Source organism: Geotrypetes seraphini, chromosome 6 (assembly GCF_902459505.1).
Source record: "Geotrypetes seraphini chromosome 6, aGeoSer1.1, whole genome shotgun sequence".
Classification (NCBI taxonomy): Eukaryota; Metazoa; Chordata; class Amphibia; order Gymnophiona; family Dermophiidae; genus Geotrypetes; species Geotrypetes seraphini.
In genome coordinates this window covers 36,433,897-36,448,575 of record NC_047089.1, presented here as the reverse complement: position 1 = coordinate 36,448,575, position 14,679 = coordinate 36,433,897, and the positions used below count along the sequence as shown (strand labels likewise).

At 46.5% G+C, this 14,679-nt stretch overlaps 1 protein-coding gene across 1 annotated transcript in view; it reads right to left on the bottom strand.

Annotated features, from left to right (window-relative positions):
• AASDHPPT (aminoadipate-semialdehyde dehydrogenase-phosphopantetheinyl transferase) overlaps nt 1-14,679 on the bottom strand; it is a 49,406-nt gene that overhangs the window by 31,055 nt on the left and 3,672 nt on the right. Inside the window, exon 2 of the mRNA XM_033948879.1 lies at nt 9,439-9,664. Coding sequence (XP_033804770.1) covers nt 9,439-9,664 — 226 coding nt within the window. The remainder of the gene's footprint in view (nt 1-9,438; nt 9,665-14,679) is intronic.

The window sequence follows — 14,679 nt, the reverse complement described above, 5'->3', positions numbered from 1 at the left end:
TATATACCACTTGCTAACTGCCTAAAGAAGATTTATTATGTGGCCACTTAGGCCTAGATTCTCTACCTCGCACTGAGTTTTTAGGCGCTGGTACACGTCCAAGCTCAGTTAAAAAAAAAAAAAACCAAAAACAAACCACACACCTATGTTTAAACATTTTTAACTGAGTTTCAAAGTGTCTTCAGAATTGCACCTTCACAGGCACTTTAGGCTACCTGATTCCACTTTGGGTGCAGCTAATGCCGGAAGTGGCATTAGCTCGCCTAAAGCGCCTATGGAGGCACGAATCACATCAAAAGGTAGGCGCCGGAAATGTAGATCTGGAAAACCCTGGTTTACATTTCCAGCACCAACATTTGCCAGAGGTGCAATTCTGTACCCAGCGCAGTCACATGATTGACACGCGATCGACAGCCGCTTTTAAGGCGGCCGCTGACAACGGCGCTGGTTACAGAATCTGGGCCTTATTACCTGCTAAATAGGAGACACTGAGGGCCATTATTCTATAAACGGCACCTATACTAGAGAGCTGCACGGGAACGGGGACGACGGGAATCCCGCGGGACCCGCGGGCATCCCGCGGGTTCCCCCTTTGGGTCATGGGGATCCCGTGGGGACGCCCCTAGGGTCGCGGGGATCCCGTGGGGACGCCCCCTAGGGTCGCGGGGATCCCGTGGGGACGCCTCCGAGGGTCGCGGGGTTCCTGCGGGGCTGGATGTACTCAGTCGCGCGGCTCTTCTCTCTACCTTCTCTGCTTGCAGCACAGAGCCGAACGGAAGTCTTCCCGACGTCAGCGCTGACGTCGGAGGGGAGGGAGGGCTTAAAGCTTAAAGCCCTCCCTCCCTCCGACGTCAGCGCTGACGTCGGGAAGACTTCCGTTCGGCTCTGTGCTGTAAGCAGAGAAGGTAGAGAGAAGAGCCGCGCGACTGAGTCGGGAAGACTTCCGTTTGGCTCTGTGCTGCAGGCAGTGCAGGTAAGGAGGAGAGTAGTCTCGCGGTTCGAGTGGCTACCAAGGGACGGGGCGGTCCGCCCCGCCACACCCCGCCCCGGTTGCAGCACAGCCGGCCAGGTCCCCTTACTTTTGTGGCACTTCCCCGACCGACCGACAACAGCCCCGGTCCGACAATCCTCCCTGCCCTGTAGCCGCGAATCTAAATTATCTTCTTACAGCAGCTGTAATAAGGTAATTTAGATTCGCAGTTAAGGGCAGGGAGGTTTGTCGGACCGGGGCTGTTGTCAGTCGGTCGGGGAAGTGCCACAAAAGTAAGGGGACCTGGCCGGCTGTGCTGCACCCGGGGCGGTAGAGAAGGAGGGGGGGAGAAGGACGCTGAAAGCACTTGAAGACAGAGGAGGGAAAAGGACGCTGAAAGCACATGGGGGAATACAAAGGGGTGGAGAAGGACGCTGAAAGGCCATGGGAAGGGCGGGGGGGGGGGGAAGGACTCTGAAAGCACTTGTGGAAGACAGAGGGGGGAGAAGGATGCTGAAAGCACATGGGGAAGACAAAGGGGTGGAGGACGCTGAAAGGACATGGGGAAGATAAAGGGGTGGAGAAGGACGCTGAAAGGCCATGGGAAGGGCGGGGGGGGGGAAAGGACTCTGAAAGCACTTGTGGAAGACAGAGGGGGGAGAAGGATGCTGAAAGCACATGGGGAAGACAAAGGGGTGGAGAAGGACGCTGAAAGGACATGGGGAAGATGGGGGGGGTGGAGAAGGACGCTGAAAGGCCATGGGGAAGACAGAGAGGGAGAAGGACGCTGAAAGGACATGGGGAAGCAGAGGGGGGAGAAGGACACTGAAAGCACATGTGGAAGACAGAGGGGGGAGAAGGACGCTGACAGGACATGGGGAAGATGGGGGGAGAAGGACGCTGAAAGGAAATGGGGAAGAGAGAGGAGGGAGAAGACGCTGGCAGGGAAGAAGACAGATGCCAGACTATGGGGGGAGCGGAGAGAAGAAGATGGGTGCCAGACCAATTTGGAAGGGGGAAGAAAGGGAGAGGCACAGTAACAGAGCAAATGGAAGATGCAGAAGGAAGAGAGACAGTGGATGGAAGGAATTGAATGAGAACATGAGGAAAGCAGAAACCAGGCAACAAAGGTAGGAAAAGAATTATTTCTTTTTTTTTATTTTGCTTCAGGATAAAGTAGTATATTAGTTGTGTTGATAAAAATTTATAAACATTAGAGGCTCTGGTAGAAACCCATTTGCAAAGTATGTATTCTTCCCAATTAATATTTTCAAATTAATAAAGTATTTTTGCTTATTTGTAAATGGTTTCTACCAGAGCCTTTAATTCAGTAGCATAATTAAATGAAATAACTATTTCTGAAGTTTATATGGACGGGCGGGGACGGAGGGGATTCCTCGCGGGGACGGGTGGGGACGGAGGGGATTCCTCACGGGGACGGGTGGGGACGGAGGGATTCCTCACGGGGACGGGTGGGGACGGGTGGGATTCCTCACGGGGACGGTGGGGACGGGTGGGACTTTGGCGGGGACGGGTGGGGACGGGTGGGATTTCTGTCCCCGCGCAACTCTCTAACCTATACTTCTTTTGATTTTTACATTTTTCTTTTCTTTGATCTCGCCACTCTTTCCCTTAAAAGTCTGCTCCCCAGCCTCTTTCCTTCTGGTTTGTTTCAGGACATGAGAATGAAGGACTAGACTAAATAAAGTATATCTACTAATATAGGGGCCCTAGTATTAAGGTACGGTGAAATCTGGGCTTACTATGTGTGCTAACTCAGCACTTTTCTATATGCTAAGCTCAGCTTTACCATGGCATTAAAGCTGGTCTTTTTTTTTTCTATTTAGGAGGTGCTAAGTGCTCCCAAGTTATGGAGTGTTGGAACGCCCATTCTCTGCCCATGACACACACCCTCTATAAAGTATATTAAAAGATAGTTAACACGTGCTTAGGTTACAGAAACAAAAAATATCTCAAAAATGCTTTTAACATGTTTTGTGACATCTTGTTACCCCATGCTAAACAAACATTAGGGCTTAGTATCCTTTAGTAAAAAGGATCCCATAGTCTATTCTTTTCGGTAGGGGTGGGTTTAGTAGTTTGGGGTACAAGAAAGTTTTCTCCTGCTACTTTGGTCTTTTAATTCAATCAAATCAAGGTTGGACTCTGCACCATAAACCATTTTCCATAGCCACCAAAGGGATTCTTTCACAGTTTATATATCCCCTTTTCATCATTGTCCCGGTCATTCCAGAGATATTCCTTGACTGGGAGCCACACAACCATAGGCTATTCTAGAGCAGAGAGTTGAATGGGGACAGAAATTTCACACTTACCTAGGGATCAGGGTCTGTAAATTCTACTTAAACACTCCAATCAATACCCTATATGGAACTAACAAAAAACTCTGCAACACCACAAGGCCTCAATCAAACACACCAAACATTCACACAACCCAAAGTGTAAAGAAGAAAAAGGAAAAAGAAAAAGAAGTGGAGAAAAAGCCTCAGCTCTGCTTCATCTGGCAAAAAACTCCACTTGGGAATTGGAATGAAAGCCTGATAAGCACGGTGGGTCTGGATAGAATTGCCTGTGAAGCAGTGGAACTAGTACCCCTGACGCAGCAAAACGGAGAGTTCCCCGTCGGGTCAACTGGTTGCTGGGTCCAGGAGTGAGAGCTGGGACCGACAGAAACTTGGACGTTACTGGCAGCTAAGTTTTTTTTCTGCCTTCTATGCAACATCTATGACTGTAGTGCTAAGAGTGCTTCTTTATCCATAATATCACGATTTGGGGCTTTGTGCCCTGGCATGCTGTTTTGACATTACTCTGCAGGCTACTATAGTGCTTTTTTCAATTTTTGTTCACATGTACGAGTGGTTATCTTAAAGATGTGGAGTTTTTTGCCAGATGAAGCAGAACTGAGGCTTTTTCTCCACTTCTCTTTCTTTTTTCTTGTTTCCACTTTGGGTTGTGTGAATGTTTGGTGTGTTTGATTGAGGACTTGTGGTGTTGCAGTTTTTTGTTAGTTCTATATAGGGTCTTGATTGGAGTGTTTTAGACAGAAATTTCACCCATCCCCATCCATCTCCAATGTAATCTAACACATATTCATCCATGAAGATCCATTCCATTTCCCCTTCCCCTCAATCTTCCCCATCCATACCCATACCTACAGGAGCTGACTCCATTATTTAACTGCTTGCATTACATTACATTAGTGACTTTTATTCCGCCTTGACCTTGCAGTTCTAGGTGGATTACAAAAGAGGTAAGCTGGACATTTCCAGGAGAATTACAAGATCAGGTACTAATTACAATACTGTGACTTAATCAGAAATTCACAAGATTAGGGATGGTTAAGGTACAGTAATTAGTTTGTCTTGACAAATTTCCCGAACAGCAAGGTTTTTGTTTCCCTTCGGAGGGTTTTGTAATCAGGCGTGGTTAACAGTAAGTTGGAGAGGTGGTGATCTAGTTTCGCTGCCTGAGTTGCTAGTAGACCATTGTACATCTTTTTGCGCTGTGTGCCTTTGATTGTAGGGGTGAGTAAATGGAGTCCAAGTTCTCCTTGGCCTGGTTGAGTTATTCCAGATAAGGTGATCGTTCAGGTAGGTAGGGGCAGTGCCATTCAAGGCTTTGAATAGTAGACAGTAAAATCTGAATAACATTCGTGCTTGTATTGGGAGCCAGTGTGTGTCTAGGTATGTGGTGGTTATGTGTTCATATTTGCTTAGTAAGTAGATCGGGGGGCCGTGTTTTGTACAGTCTGTAATTGTTTTATCATGCTTGTGAGGCATGGCAGATAAAGGGCGTTGCAGTAGTCTAGAAATCCCAGGACTAGGGACTGGACCAGGAGTCAGAAATGCTCCCTGTCAAAGAATTTGTTGTAAGTTATGCATGACTGGATGGTCTTGTTGATTTGCAGTTGCATGGTGTAGCCTCCTGTTTCCTCCCAATCCCAACAGCCTCCCTTTGTTTTTTAGATGGTATTTACTATTCAACCAATAAGTGCTCCAAGCCTCAGTCTGGTGCTCCAGCTGCTCTCTGGACATTCCAAGCCTTAGTCTGGAACTCCAGCTGCCTCTATCCATTTTTTCCTAACTTCATTCTTGTGCCCCAATTCCTTTTCTCGGTGCTTTTCAAGCCTCATTCTGGAGTCCCATGGCAATTTCTTCCATACCTGTGGGAATCCCATTGGTTCTGTGGGATTCCTGCAATCCCCATTCCTGTGCAACTCTCTATTCTAGAACCCTGGAAGAGTGCAATTAACTGGGATTCACTCTCAACCGAAGCTGTAATTACTAAAGAAGCCGAAGATCTGAACCAGGAACTGAACCCAGCTCTAATATAAGTCTATTCTGACCTGAAGTTATTGTTTTCCTAAAAAAAATTTTAAAAAAAGAAAGCATTTACATTATTCAAAACATCTTGCTGTGCTTGTCCTCAAGAGAAAGTAGAACTGAATACATAGTAAATTTCCCATTCTGATGCTAAGCCCCAAAACACAAATAAGCATATCAAATTCCAATTTGTTGCAGCATCAGTTCCATTAGTGTAATCAAGCTCTATTTCCATCAAAAGGTCAGCATCTATTTAAAAGGCATCTTTTGACAGTGTTGAACACCATTATTCAAGGCCATTTCTGAGTAGTGTTTTGCTGCCATCAAACTGCCAGACATTAGTTAATTCCCTGAACGGAAGAGAAATCTGAATATTTTATAGGAGACTAGAGAGCTGGATCATTAATAATACCCATAGATGCTGCTATGGGGGCAGCAAGAAGAGACAAATGCCCCCTCCCCCTCCCAAAAAAGAAGATTGCTTGCCATCTTCATTTCACTTAAACAAAAACCCAATAAGGAACTAGAGAATAATAATACTGCTTATAAGGTTCCTTTCTATTTGCAGGCAATATTCATTCCATTTACAACAAGCATATGAAGCAGTGAACAATAGTATTTTTAATTCAAAATAATAATGTTAATATTAATAACTAGTATTTTAGCCCGTTACATTTACGGGTGTTAGAATATATGTCTGTTTGTCTTTATTTCCGTCTCTTTCTCTCTGTCCTGCTGTCTTTCTTTCTGTCTGTCTTTCTCCCTTTGTCTGTCTGTCTTTCTGTGTCTCTCCCTGTCCCTTTCTTCTTTTCTTTCTGTCTCCCTTCCTCCCGCTGGTGGTAGAATATATGTCTGTCTTTCTTTCTGTTTCTCTCCCTACCCCTGTCTTTTTCTTTCTGTCTCTCTTCCTCCCGCTGTCTTTCTTTCTGTCTCTCTCTCCCTCCCTGGCCCCCTTTGTCTGTCTGTCTGTCTCTCTCCCTGCCCCTTTCTTCCTATCTCCTTCCCTACTTCCCTGTCCAGCAGCTGCAGCATTCCATCTCCCTCCATTTACCGCGAGAGGAGCCTGCACGGACCTAACAGCCCGAGTCCCCAACAGTGTAACTTCCTGGCGGCTCCTCTCATGATCGCCTCCTTCTCCGACGCAGGAGCGGCTCGTGAGAGGAGCTGCTGCAGCGTCTTTGAAGTTAAAAAAGAAACTTCGGCCCGGCTCCGTGCTCAGCCGCCGCAGCCTGCAGCCACCGACAGCCACCACCATTAGTGTGCTGCTAATAAATGCTGAAGACTTTCAGCAGTTCAAATAAGCATTCCACGTAAGGCTTATAAAACCTGGGGTGAAGCCTTGTATTGGGCATTTTGCAGAGCCCGGCAGGAACACCTTGCAGGTCCCCATGGGCTTCGCAGCCCTCCCTTCTCCACGACTGCATTTGGCCAAAACAGATTCGGAGGGTCCTGGGAAGGGTCTCTTCACCTGGGGGACGTGCCTCCTGAGAATCCCAACCCTGAAGGACTCAGAGGCAGCTGAGCATAAGGGCTCCCACCCCTCCCCCGCATGCTCCATCGCACACGGGACATGAATGCTCCTCGGACGGCTATCCAGCACAAATCTGACATGATATAGGGGAAAAAAGGCCTAAGGAGTCCATCCCAGTCAATTTTGAGCAAAATCGAGCAGTTTTGAGACAGATGGAAGCAAAAGGAAAAAAAAAGATAGTTTAAAATCCAAGAATGCTGCTGCCAGAAAAACTCACACCAAAAAAGGTCCATGAAGACCTTCTCGAAGGAGAAAAAATCACAGGGAAAGGGCTTTAAGAGGCTCTGGGGTAAGAAACCCTTGTCAGCCTAGCATTGGGTTCAATTCCCAGACAAGCCCCCAAAATGTAAGGATGAGCCCCCACCCAAAATGTAAGGTTTTGGAGGGGTAACGTTGAAACAAACAAGCCCCCAATGATATAATGTGGCGGTCTTACACTCCGCCTGGTCCCAGGTTCAAGGTAGTTCAGTAGGAAGTGAAACTAATGACAATGACAGCCAAGAGTGACTGTATAAAGAATATAGGGCTCTTTTACAACGCCACGGTAGCGGTTTAACGCATGTAATAGTGTGCACTAAACCGCTGGACGCGCTAGCCGCTACCGCCTCCTCTTGAGCAGGCGGTAGTTTTTCGGCTAGCACAGGGTAGCGCGTGATTAAAAGTCACTAACGCGGCTTCGTAAAAGGAGCCCATAATGTGCAAACATAGGCTTAATATTACTGAAAGGCAATGTTTAGAAAGATACATCAAGCATAAACTGGGTTACAGGTGTACAGAAAGAAATAGGAATAAGCTGTACAAATACAGGGTAGATTCAGAGACTGCTTGTATGTGAGAGAGATAGAGGACGGTTTACTTGCATTAATGTGTGTCTTGATGGGTGAGAGGCTGTCTGAGAAGACAAGATGAGCCAGAGTCCAGAGGAAGGAGATAGAGAGAAGGGGGGGGGGGGTTCCAGGCTTCAGGGAGAAAGAGTAAGCCAGGGTCCAGGTTCCAGAGAGAGAGAGCGAGGGGGGTGTTGCAGAAAGGAAGCTTTTATAGACTGAAATCTTATTCTAAAAATAGAATCTATTGTATGTCCCAGTATCTTTCTGTTTATAATTTGTAAACTGTTTGAAACAATGGTTAGCTTAATTGATAAGGAAGGTATGACACTTACAGGAATGGTAGATGGGATTGGTCTGTCTGGCTTCTTTGGCCCATTCAAATAGCATACCTTCTTGATAAACAATCCAGTCTGGCTGGATGCATAATATATGTGAATTCTGTACAGGAGCATTTAGGGTCTATCTGCATCAACATTCCATAGTCAGATTGATATAATGTCCCATTGGCCTCTGCTGACATTGGTTAGGCCAACAGAAAATGCTGACAGCAAGTAATGCTAGGCTGACAACCCTCAAATTTTGGGAACATCCCTGTTTTTCCCCATAGACTTCAATAGACTTATTCGCTGTGTCATGTGGTGCTGCCTGCTACAGCATAAGATTTCAGTTGGAGTCAAGGGAGATTCGCTGGACGAACCTAGTCTTCTGGTTGCCAGTCAGACTGAATCTCAACCCCCAGAAAACAGTGCTACTAATGGAGGTAGTACCATGCAGCCAGCCCAATGTTAGTCCTGGCCGAGCCGGGAAGGAGCCAAACTGCTTGCACTCAAGCTCCTGACCAATCAGTGATGTGAGCAACTACACATGGGATAGGCCTTAAGCTCAGAAATATAAAAGCAGGATGGCTAGCTAGGAGTTCCCAAGGGCTGATCCTGCTAGCAGCAGACTTCCACCATGCGAGTCTGCATCTTCTCCCAGGCAAAGGTCCCACCAAGTAGGAACCTCTGGGCACTGAGCCTCCAAAGAACACCGAAAAAAATTGCCCTTCCCCACGGTCTGGCATTTCTGTCTCCCTTTCTAGGGCCAAGCATTTCTTCCTTCTCACCCCTCTATCCCCTCTACTTACGGGTCCAGCATCCATGTCCTCTCCTCTCTCCTCCCCCCAAATTGCAGTCCAGCATCCATGTTCCTTCCTCCCCCACCTCAAATTGTCACATAGCATCTATGTCCCCATACTTTCCACCTCCCTGCATGGATCTGGCCTCTCTCCCATCAACTGATTCCCCCCTCCGTGAGATCAGACATACCTGTGGGCCTCCCAGAGCAGTGGTAGTAATGGTAGCTGGATGGCAGAGGCAGCGCTGTAAAGAGGTTGATTGCGTCAGCTTTGCCACAACCTTCCCTCTGCGGCGTCATCTATCTACAGGAAGTGATGCAGCAGAGGGAAAGCCCTGAAGGGAGCAGCTGCCAGCAGCCTGTTCATAGCATTGACTCTGTCAGCCCGCTTCTTCTTTGGAAGGCTCGGAGGTATGTCTGATCTCATGGGGGGGAAACTGTTGATCAGAGGGAAAGAAGCCAGACCTGGACAAGGGTGGGAGGGGGGACAGGGGCAGAATTGAAGGTTTGTGCAGAATTCTGCACTGCACAGATGTGCAGAATTCCACCAGGAGCAATGTTTGATGACATCTACCACAAAGTCTTTAGTCCTAGCTTTATAGTTCAGCATTAACAGTTAAATAAAATTATGCATTGTTTATATTGTAGTACCTGGTAATTCAGTCTTCATAATATCAATACCAACTTGAAACTCCACTTCAGCTGCAAGAACTGCATACTCTCCCTGATGGGAGACATTAAAGTTGAAGTTGGGATAGGTTTTGGAAATGTCATGTACAAGAAATGGTTTTCCTTTTGATGTTCTTTGCAAAAGTATTTCATTCCATGGTATTTGGAGTTTGTCTGCAATTAACTTCCTTATCAACAGACGACCAGCCTGTTAAGTGAAAGGAAATCTGAATTAAAGTATGCGCCCAGGTCACACACTAAAAATTGCACCAGATAAGAGAAGCTTAGCCTGTTCTATTATAGTAATCTGAGCTTCAAGGACATTGCATTGCTTGCAAATTCTGAGAAATACATACAAAAAATTCATTTTTTAAAATTCAGAGTCCATCAACCAAGACATGAAAATGTAACATTTGTATTTAGGGTGAGAGAATAAAGCCCGATGATCCTGTTCAAACTTTGCCTGCAGCTATATGTTTTAGATTGAAACAGTATATTTTTTTAACCATAAATGCACACAGAGAGGGTATATTCAAAAGTATTTTAAGCACTGATTTAAAACAAAAATAGGCTTTTATAATATACCTGCTATGGCTGTAAAGTTACATGTTTACAGTCTGCACACATGTAGACATATGATTAGCTGCAAAAGCATTCCTAGTGTAGAAATGGGGAGGGCTTTGCATTTACATGCACAATTTTTGAATGTGCATGCCAAGCAGGAGTAATCATAAGTGCTTACCATATTTTTTTGGACCATAAGATGCGACCACCTGTAGAGGAGGAAAAACCGAGGAAAAAAAAATTTGATTCAGAATTTTTTTCTTCTTGGGTTTTCATCCTCTATACATGTGCGTCTGGTGGTCTGGTGCTGGGAAGCCTGCAGCAGCCTGCACCCAAAGCCCGAAGCAGCCTGCAACTCGAAGAAAGGCCCCCCTTCCGAAGCCGCCCCCCAAAGCATGGCCCTCCCGAAGCCCCGGTACCTTTTTTAAGTGGCGGTGGTCCAGCGCGGTCTCTGCTGGATGGCTGCCTTTCTCTGCAGAGCGATGCACAATGCAGGAGTGCGACCTTTGTGCTTCCTGCTTGGTCCTGCACCGCTCTGTATTGGCTGCAGTCAGTTAGTGTATTTAAGGAAAGGCGCATTTAAGGAAAGGTTCTCTGCAAGACAGAGCCTGGAGCTCCGAGACCTGTCTCACTGAGGACACTGCCACCAGAAAAACTGTTTTGAGCATCAGATAAATCAGATACACTTCCTTTAGAGGCTCGTAAGGAGCCTAGCTGAGTTCTCGCAAAACCACGTTAAGATCCCACAATGGGAAAGGAGGTTTTACCAGAGGTCTATGGACCCTTCAGGAATCTGGCTATGTCCAGATGAGACACCAGCGTAGTTATGCGGTCTCGAGCTCTGAAATAAGAGAGCCCTGCTACTTGGACTCTAAGGGAAGCCACCATAAGCCCTTTGTCAACGCTGGCTGGAGGAAAGCCAACAAAATAGAAACCAGAGCCAAAAAACGGTTCCACGATTTCCTGGGCACACCAGGAATGTTGGAAAGTCTCCTAAGCTTTAGCATAGGCCGAGACCACTGTTGGCTTCTTAGATTTAAGGAAGGTGGCAATGACCTCTTCTGAGTACTCCTTGGACATAAGAACATAAGAACTGCCATCTCCGGATCAGACCTTCGGTCCATCAAGTCCGGCGATCCGCACACGCGGAGGCCCTGCCAGGTGTACACCTGGCGTAATTTATAGTCCTGTACTCAATCACTATAGTAGGCGTTCAGCCATATTATGAGCAACCGAGAATCATAAGCCAGCTCTTTATAAGATAAGTGCAAAAAGTCTCTGGATATTTATTCTTTTTAAAAAAAGTTATTTATTTATTGTACCTAGCACTTTATATGAGCTTGCATGATCATGGTTTTTGCATAAAAAATACCGACTCTATGAAAGATATCTTCTACCTGTGAAAATGGTTCCAAACACTATTGTGTGAGGACAGCACAGATCTCTGAGAGCGGTATTGTAACCAGCAAGGATTGACTTCTGTTGTAGTCCTCTTTTGTGTTGGTTGGATGTAATTTATAGTCCACCATATCTTTATATGCCTCTCTTAAGGAGATATGCATCTAGTTTGCTCTTGAAGCCTAGGACGGTCGATTCCGCAATAATCTCCTCTGGGAGGGCATTCCAGGTGTCAACCACTCTCTGAGTGAAGCAGAACTTCCTGACATTAGTCCTGAACCTGTCCCCCCTTAGCTTCATTACATGTCCTCTAGTCCGTGTCAAATTGGACAGTGTAAATAATCTTCTCTGCTCTATTTTGTCGATTCCTTTCAGTATTTTGAAGGTCTCGATCATATCCCCATGCATTCTCCTTTTCTCAAGGGAGAACAATCCTAGTGTTATAAGTCTATCCTCATATTCCAGTCTCTCCATACCCTTCACCAGTTTTGTTGCTCGTCTCTGCACCCTCTCCAGCAGTTTTATATCCTTCTTTAGGTAGGGAGACCAATGTTGGACGCAGTATTCCAAGTGTGGTCTGACCATTGCCCTATAAAGCGGCATTATAACTTTCTCCGATCTACTCGAGATTCCTTTCTTTATCATGCCCAACATTTTATTTGCCTTCTTTGCCGCTGCCGCGCATTGTGCCGACGGCTTCAGGGTCCTATCTATCAGTACACCCAGGTCCCTTTCTTGTTCACTCTTCCCCAGAGTTGCACCTGACATTGTATACTCGTATTCCTTATTTTTATTGCCTAAATGCATTACCTTGCATTTCTCCACATTGAACTTCATCTGCCATTTCTCCGCCCATGTTTCTAACCGACACAAGTCGCTCTGGAGTTTCTCTCTATCCTCCTGCGATCTGATTGCCCGGCATAGTTTTGTATCGTCTGCAAACTTGATGATCTCACTGGATGTTCCTTCCTCCAGGTCATTGATATAAATATTAAAAAGGATCGGCCCAAGTACCGAGCCCTGGGGTACACCACTAGTCACTTTCTCCCAGTCGGAGAACTTCCCATTTATGCCCACTCTCTGCTTTCGGTTTTCCAGCCATTTGCCTATCCATCTTTGTATATCTCCCTCTATGCCATGGCTTTGTAGTTTCCTGAGAAGTCTTTCGTGTGGAACTTTGTCGAACGCTTTCTGGAAGTCCAAGTATATTATGTCCACAGGCTTCCCACTATCAATTTGCTCGTTTACGGTCTCAAAAAATTGGAGTAAATTCGTCAAACATGATTTCCCTTTCCTGAATCCATGTTGACTGGGTTTCATCAAGTCGTGTGCGTCCAAGTGCCGGACTATGCTATCCTTGATCAGTGCTTCGACCATCTTGCCGGGGACCGACGTAAGACTCACAGGCCTATAGTTGCCCGGTTCCCCTCTCGATCCTTTTTTGAAAATTGGCGTAAGTGCAGATCTTCTATGACCCAGATCTTCTATGACCACTGGACCCTGAGAAAGAACATCTGGTTGCACTTGTAGCCTGAGACCACGACACATCCGAAGATTCAGCAGATCTGCGTACCACAGTCTGCGCGTCCAGTCTGGAGAAACCAGAATGACCCTTCCCCAATGGCATTGGAGGATTTGGCCTATCATAGGCCATGGAGGAAACACGTATAACAGCATGTTCTGTGACCATCCAGAGCTCCAGAACTGACCATCCGGGCTCAGACCTTTGACTTAAAAACCTGTCCGCTTTCTTGTTCTCTGCTGTTGCCATAAGGTCAAACACCAACCAACACCAGCGATGAACAATGGATTGGAAGGCTGACACCGACAGCATCCACTCACCTGGATCCAGAATCTGTTTGCTGAGAAAATCTGCTTGGACATTGGCCACACTCTCACTATGTGCACCGCTAAGAGCGCCTGAAGATGATGTTCCATCCAGCTTAACAAATGGGCTTCCAGACACAGTTGGGCAGTATCGGTGCCTCCCTGGTGATCGACATAGGCCACTGCCGTAGCATGTCCAAGAACACTCAGACTGCCTGACTTCTAGAGTCTTCTGTAGCTTCTGTAAGGCTAGCTGAATGGCTCAGAGTTCCAGCCTGTTGATCAACCAACGTCTATGAATTGGCCGACAACTAAAGTGAGCTCCCCAACCGAAGAGGCTGGCATCTATCATTACAACTACCCAGGAAGCTATGCAGAGTGGCATGCATTTGTTGAGAGTCTGAGGATTGAGCAACATATCGCTAAAACCTGCCACTTCTTCTTATATATATCTATATATATATTATCAAAATCTGACCCTTCCTCTCTGAGCACACTAACAAAATAATTATCCTTGCTCTCATCACCTCATGCTAAGACTACTGCATCTCACTACTCTCTGGCTTTCCACTTAGCCATCTCACTCCCCTCTAATCCATCCAGAATTCGGCTGCACGACTCGTATTCCGGAAGAGCCGCTATATTCACATTACCCCTCTCCTAAAGTCACTTCATTGGCTTCCCATCCATTTCCAAATTCAATTCAAACTCCTCTTACTGATCTACAAATGCATTCACTCAGCTGCCCCTCACTATCTCACTTCACTTATCTCCCCCTATGTTTCCCCGTGTGCTCCGCTCAGCTAGTAAGTCCCTCCTATCTGTGCCCTTCTCTTCAACTGCCAACTCCAGACTCCGTCCCTTCCACCTTGCTACGCTGTATGCTTGGAACAAACTGCCCGAATCCCTACGTAGGCTCCCTGGCAGTATTCAAGATCCAGTCTCTGAGAGTGCTTTCAACTCCTAATGCCTCTCACCTTGGGTTCAGCATCCCCCACCCTATATGTTATGTCTGTCCAAGTTAGATTGTAAGCTCTTCTGAGCAGGGACCGTCTATAAATGTCAAAATGTACAGTGCTGCGTACGCCTTTCAGCGCTATATAAGTGATAAGTAGTAGTAGTAATAGTAGCAGTCTATGTTGGCCCCAGACCTTTGCAGAGAGGTTGTCTGGTGAGACCAACAGGCTAGCAACGCGTGTTGGACGCATGTGAGCCTTTGCCCAAGGGATAGGCAGACTAGATGGGCCATTTGGCCTTTATCTGTCATCATGTTTCTATCTATTGTGGCCGTCGTGGACCCTAGCACTTGGAGATAGTGCCATGCCAGCAGAAACGGACAGGCTAGCAAGTTCATTATTTGCGAGCACAGTTTCCATCTGTGTGCCTCTGGAAAATAAACATGGCCAGCCGCCATGTTGAAGATGCTCAGGTATT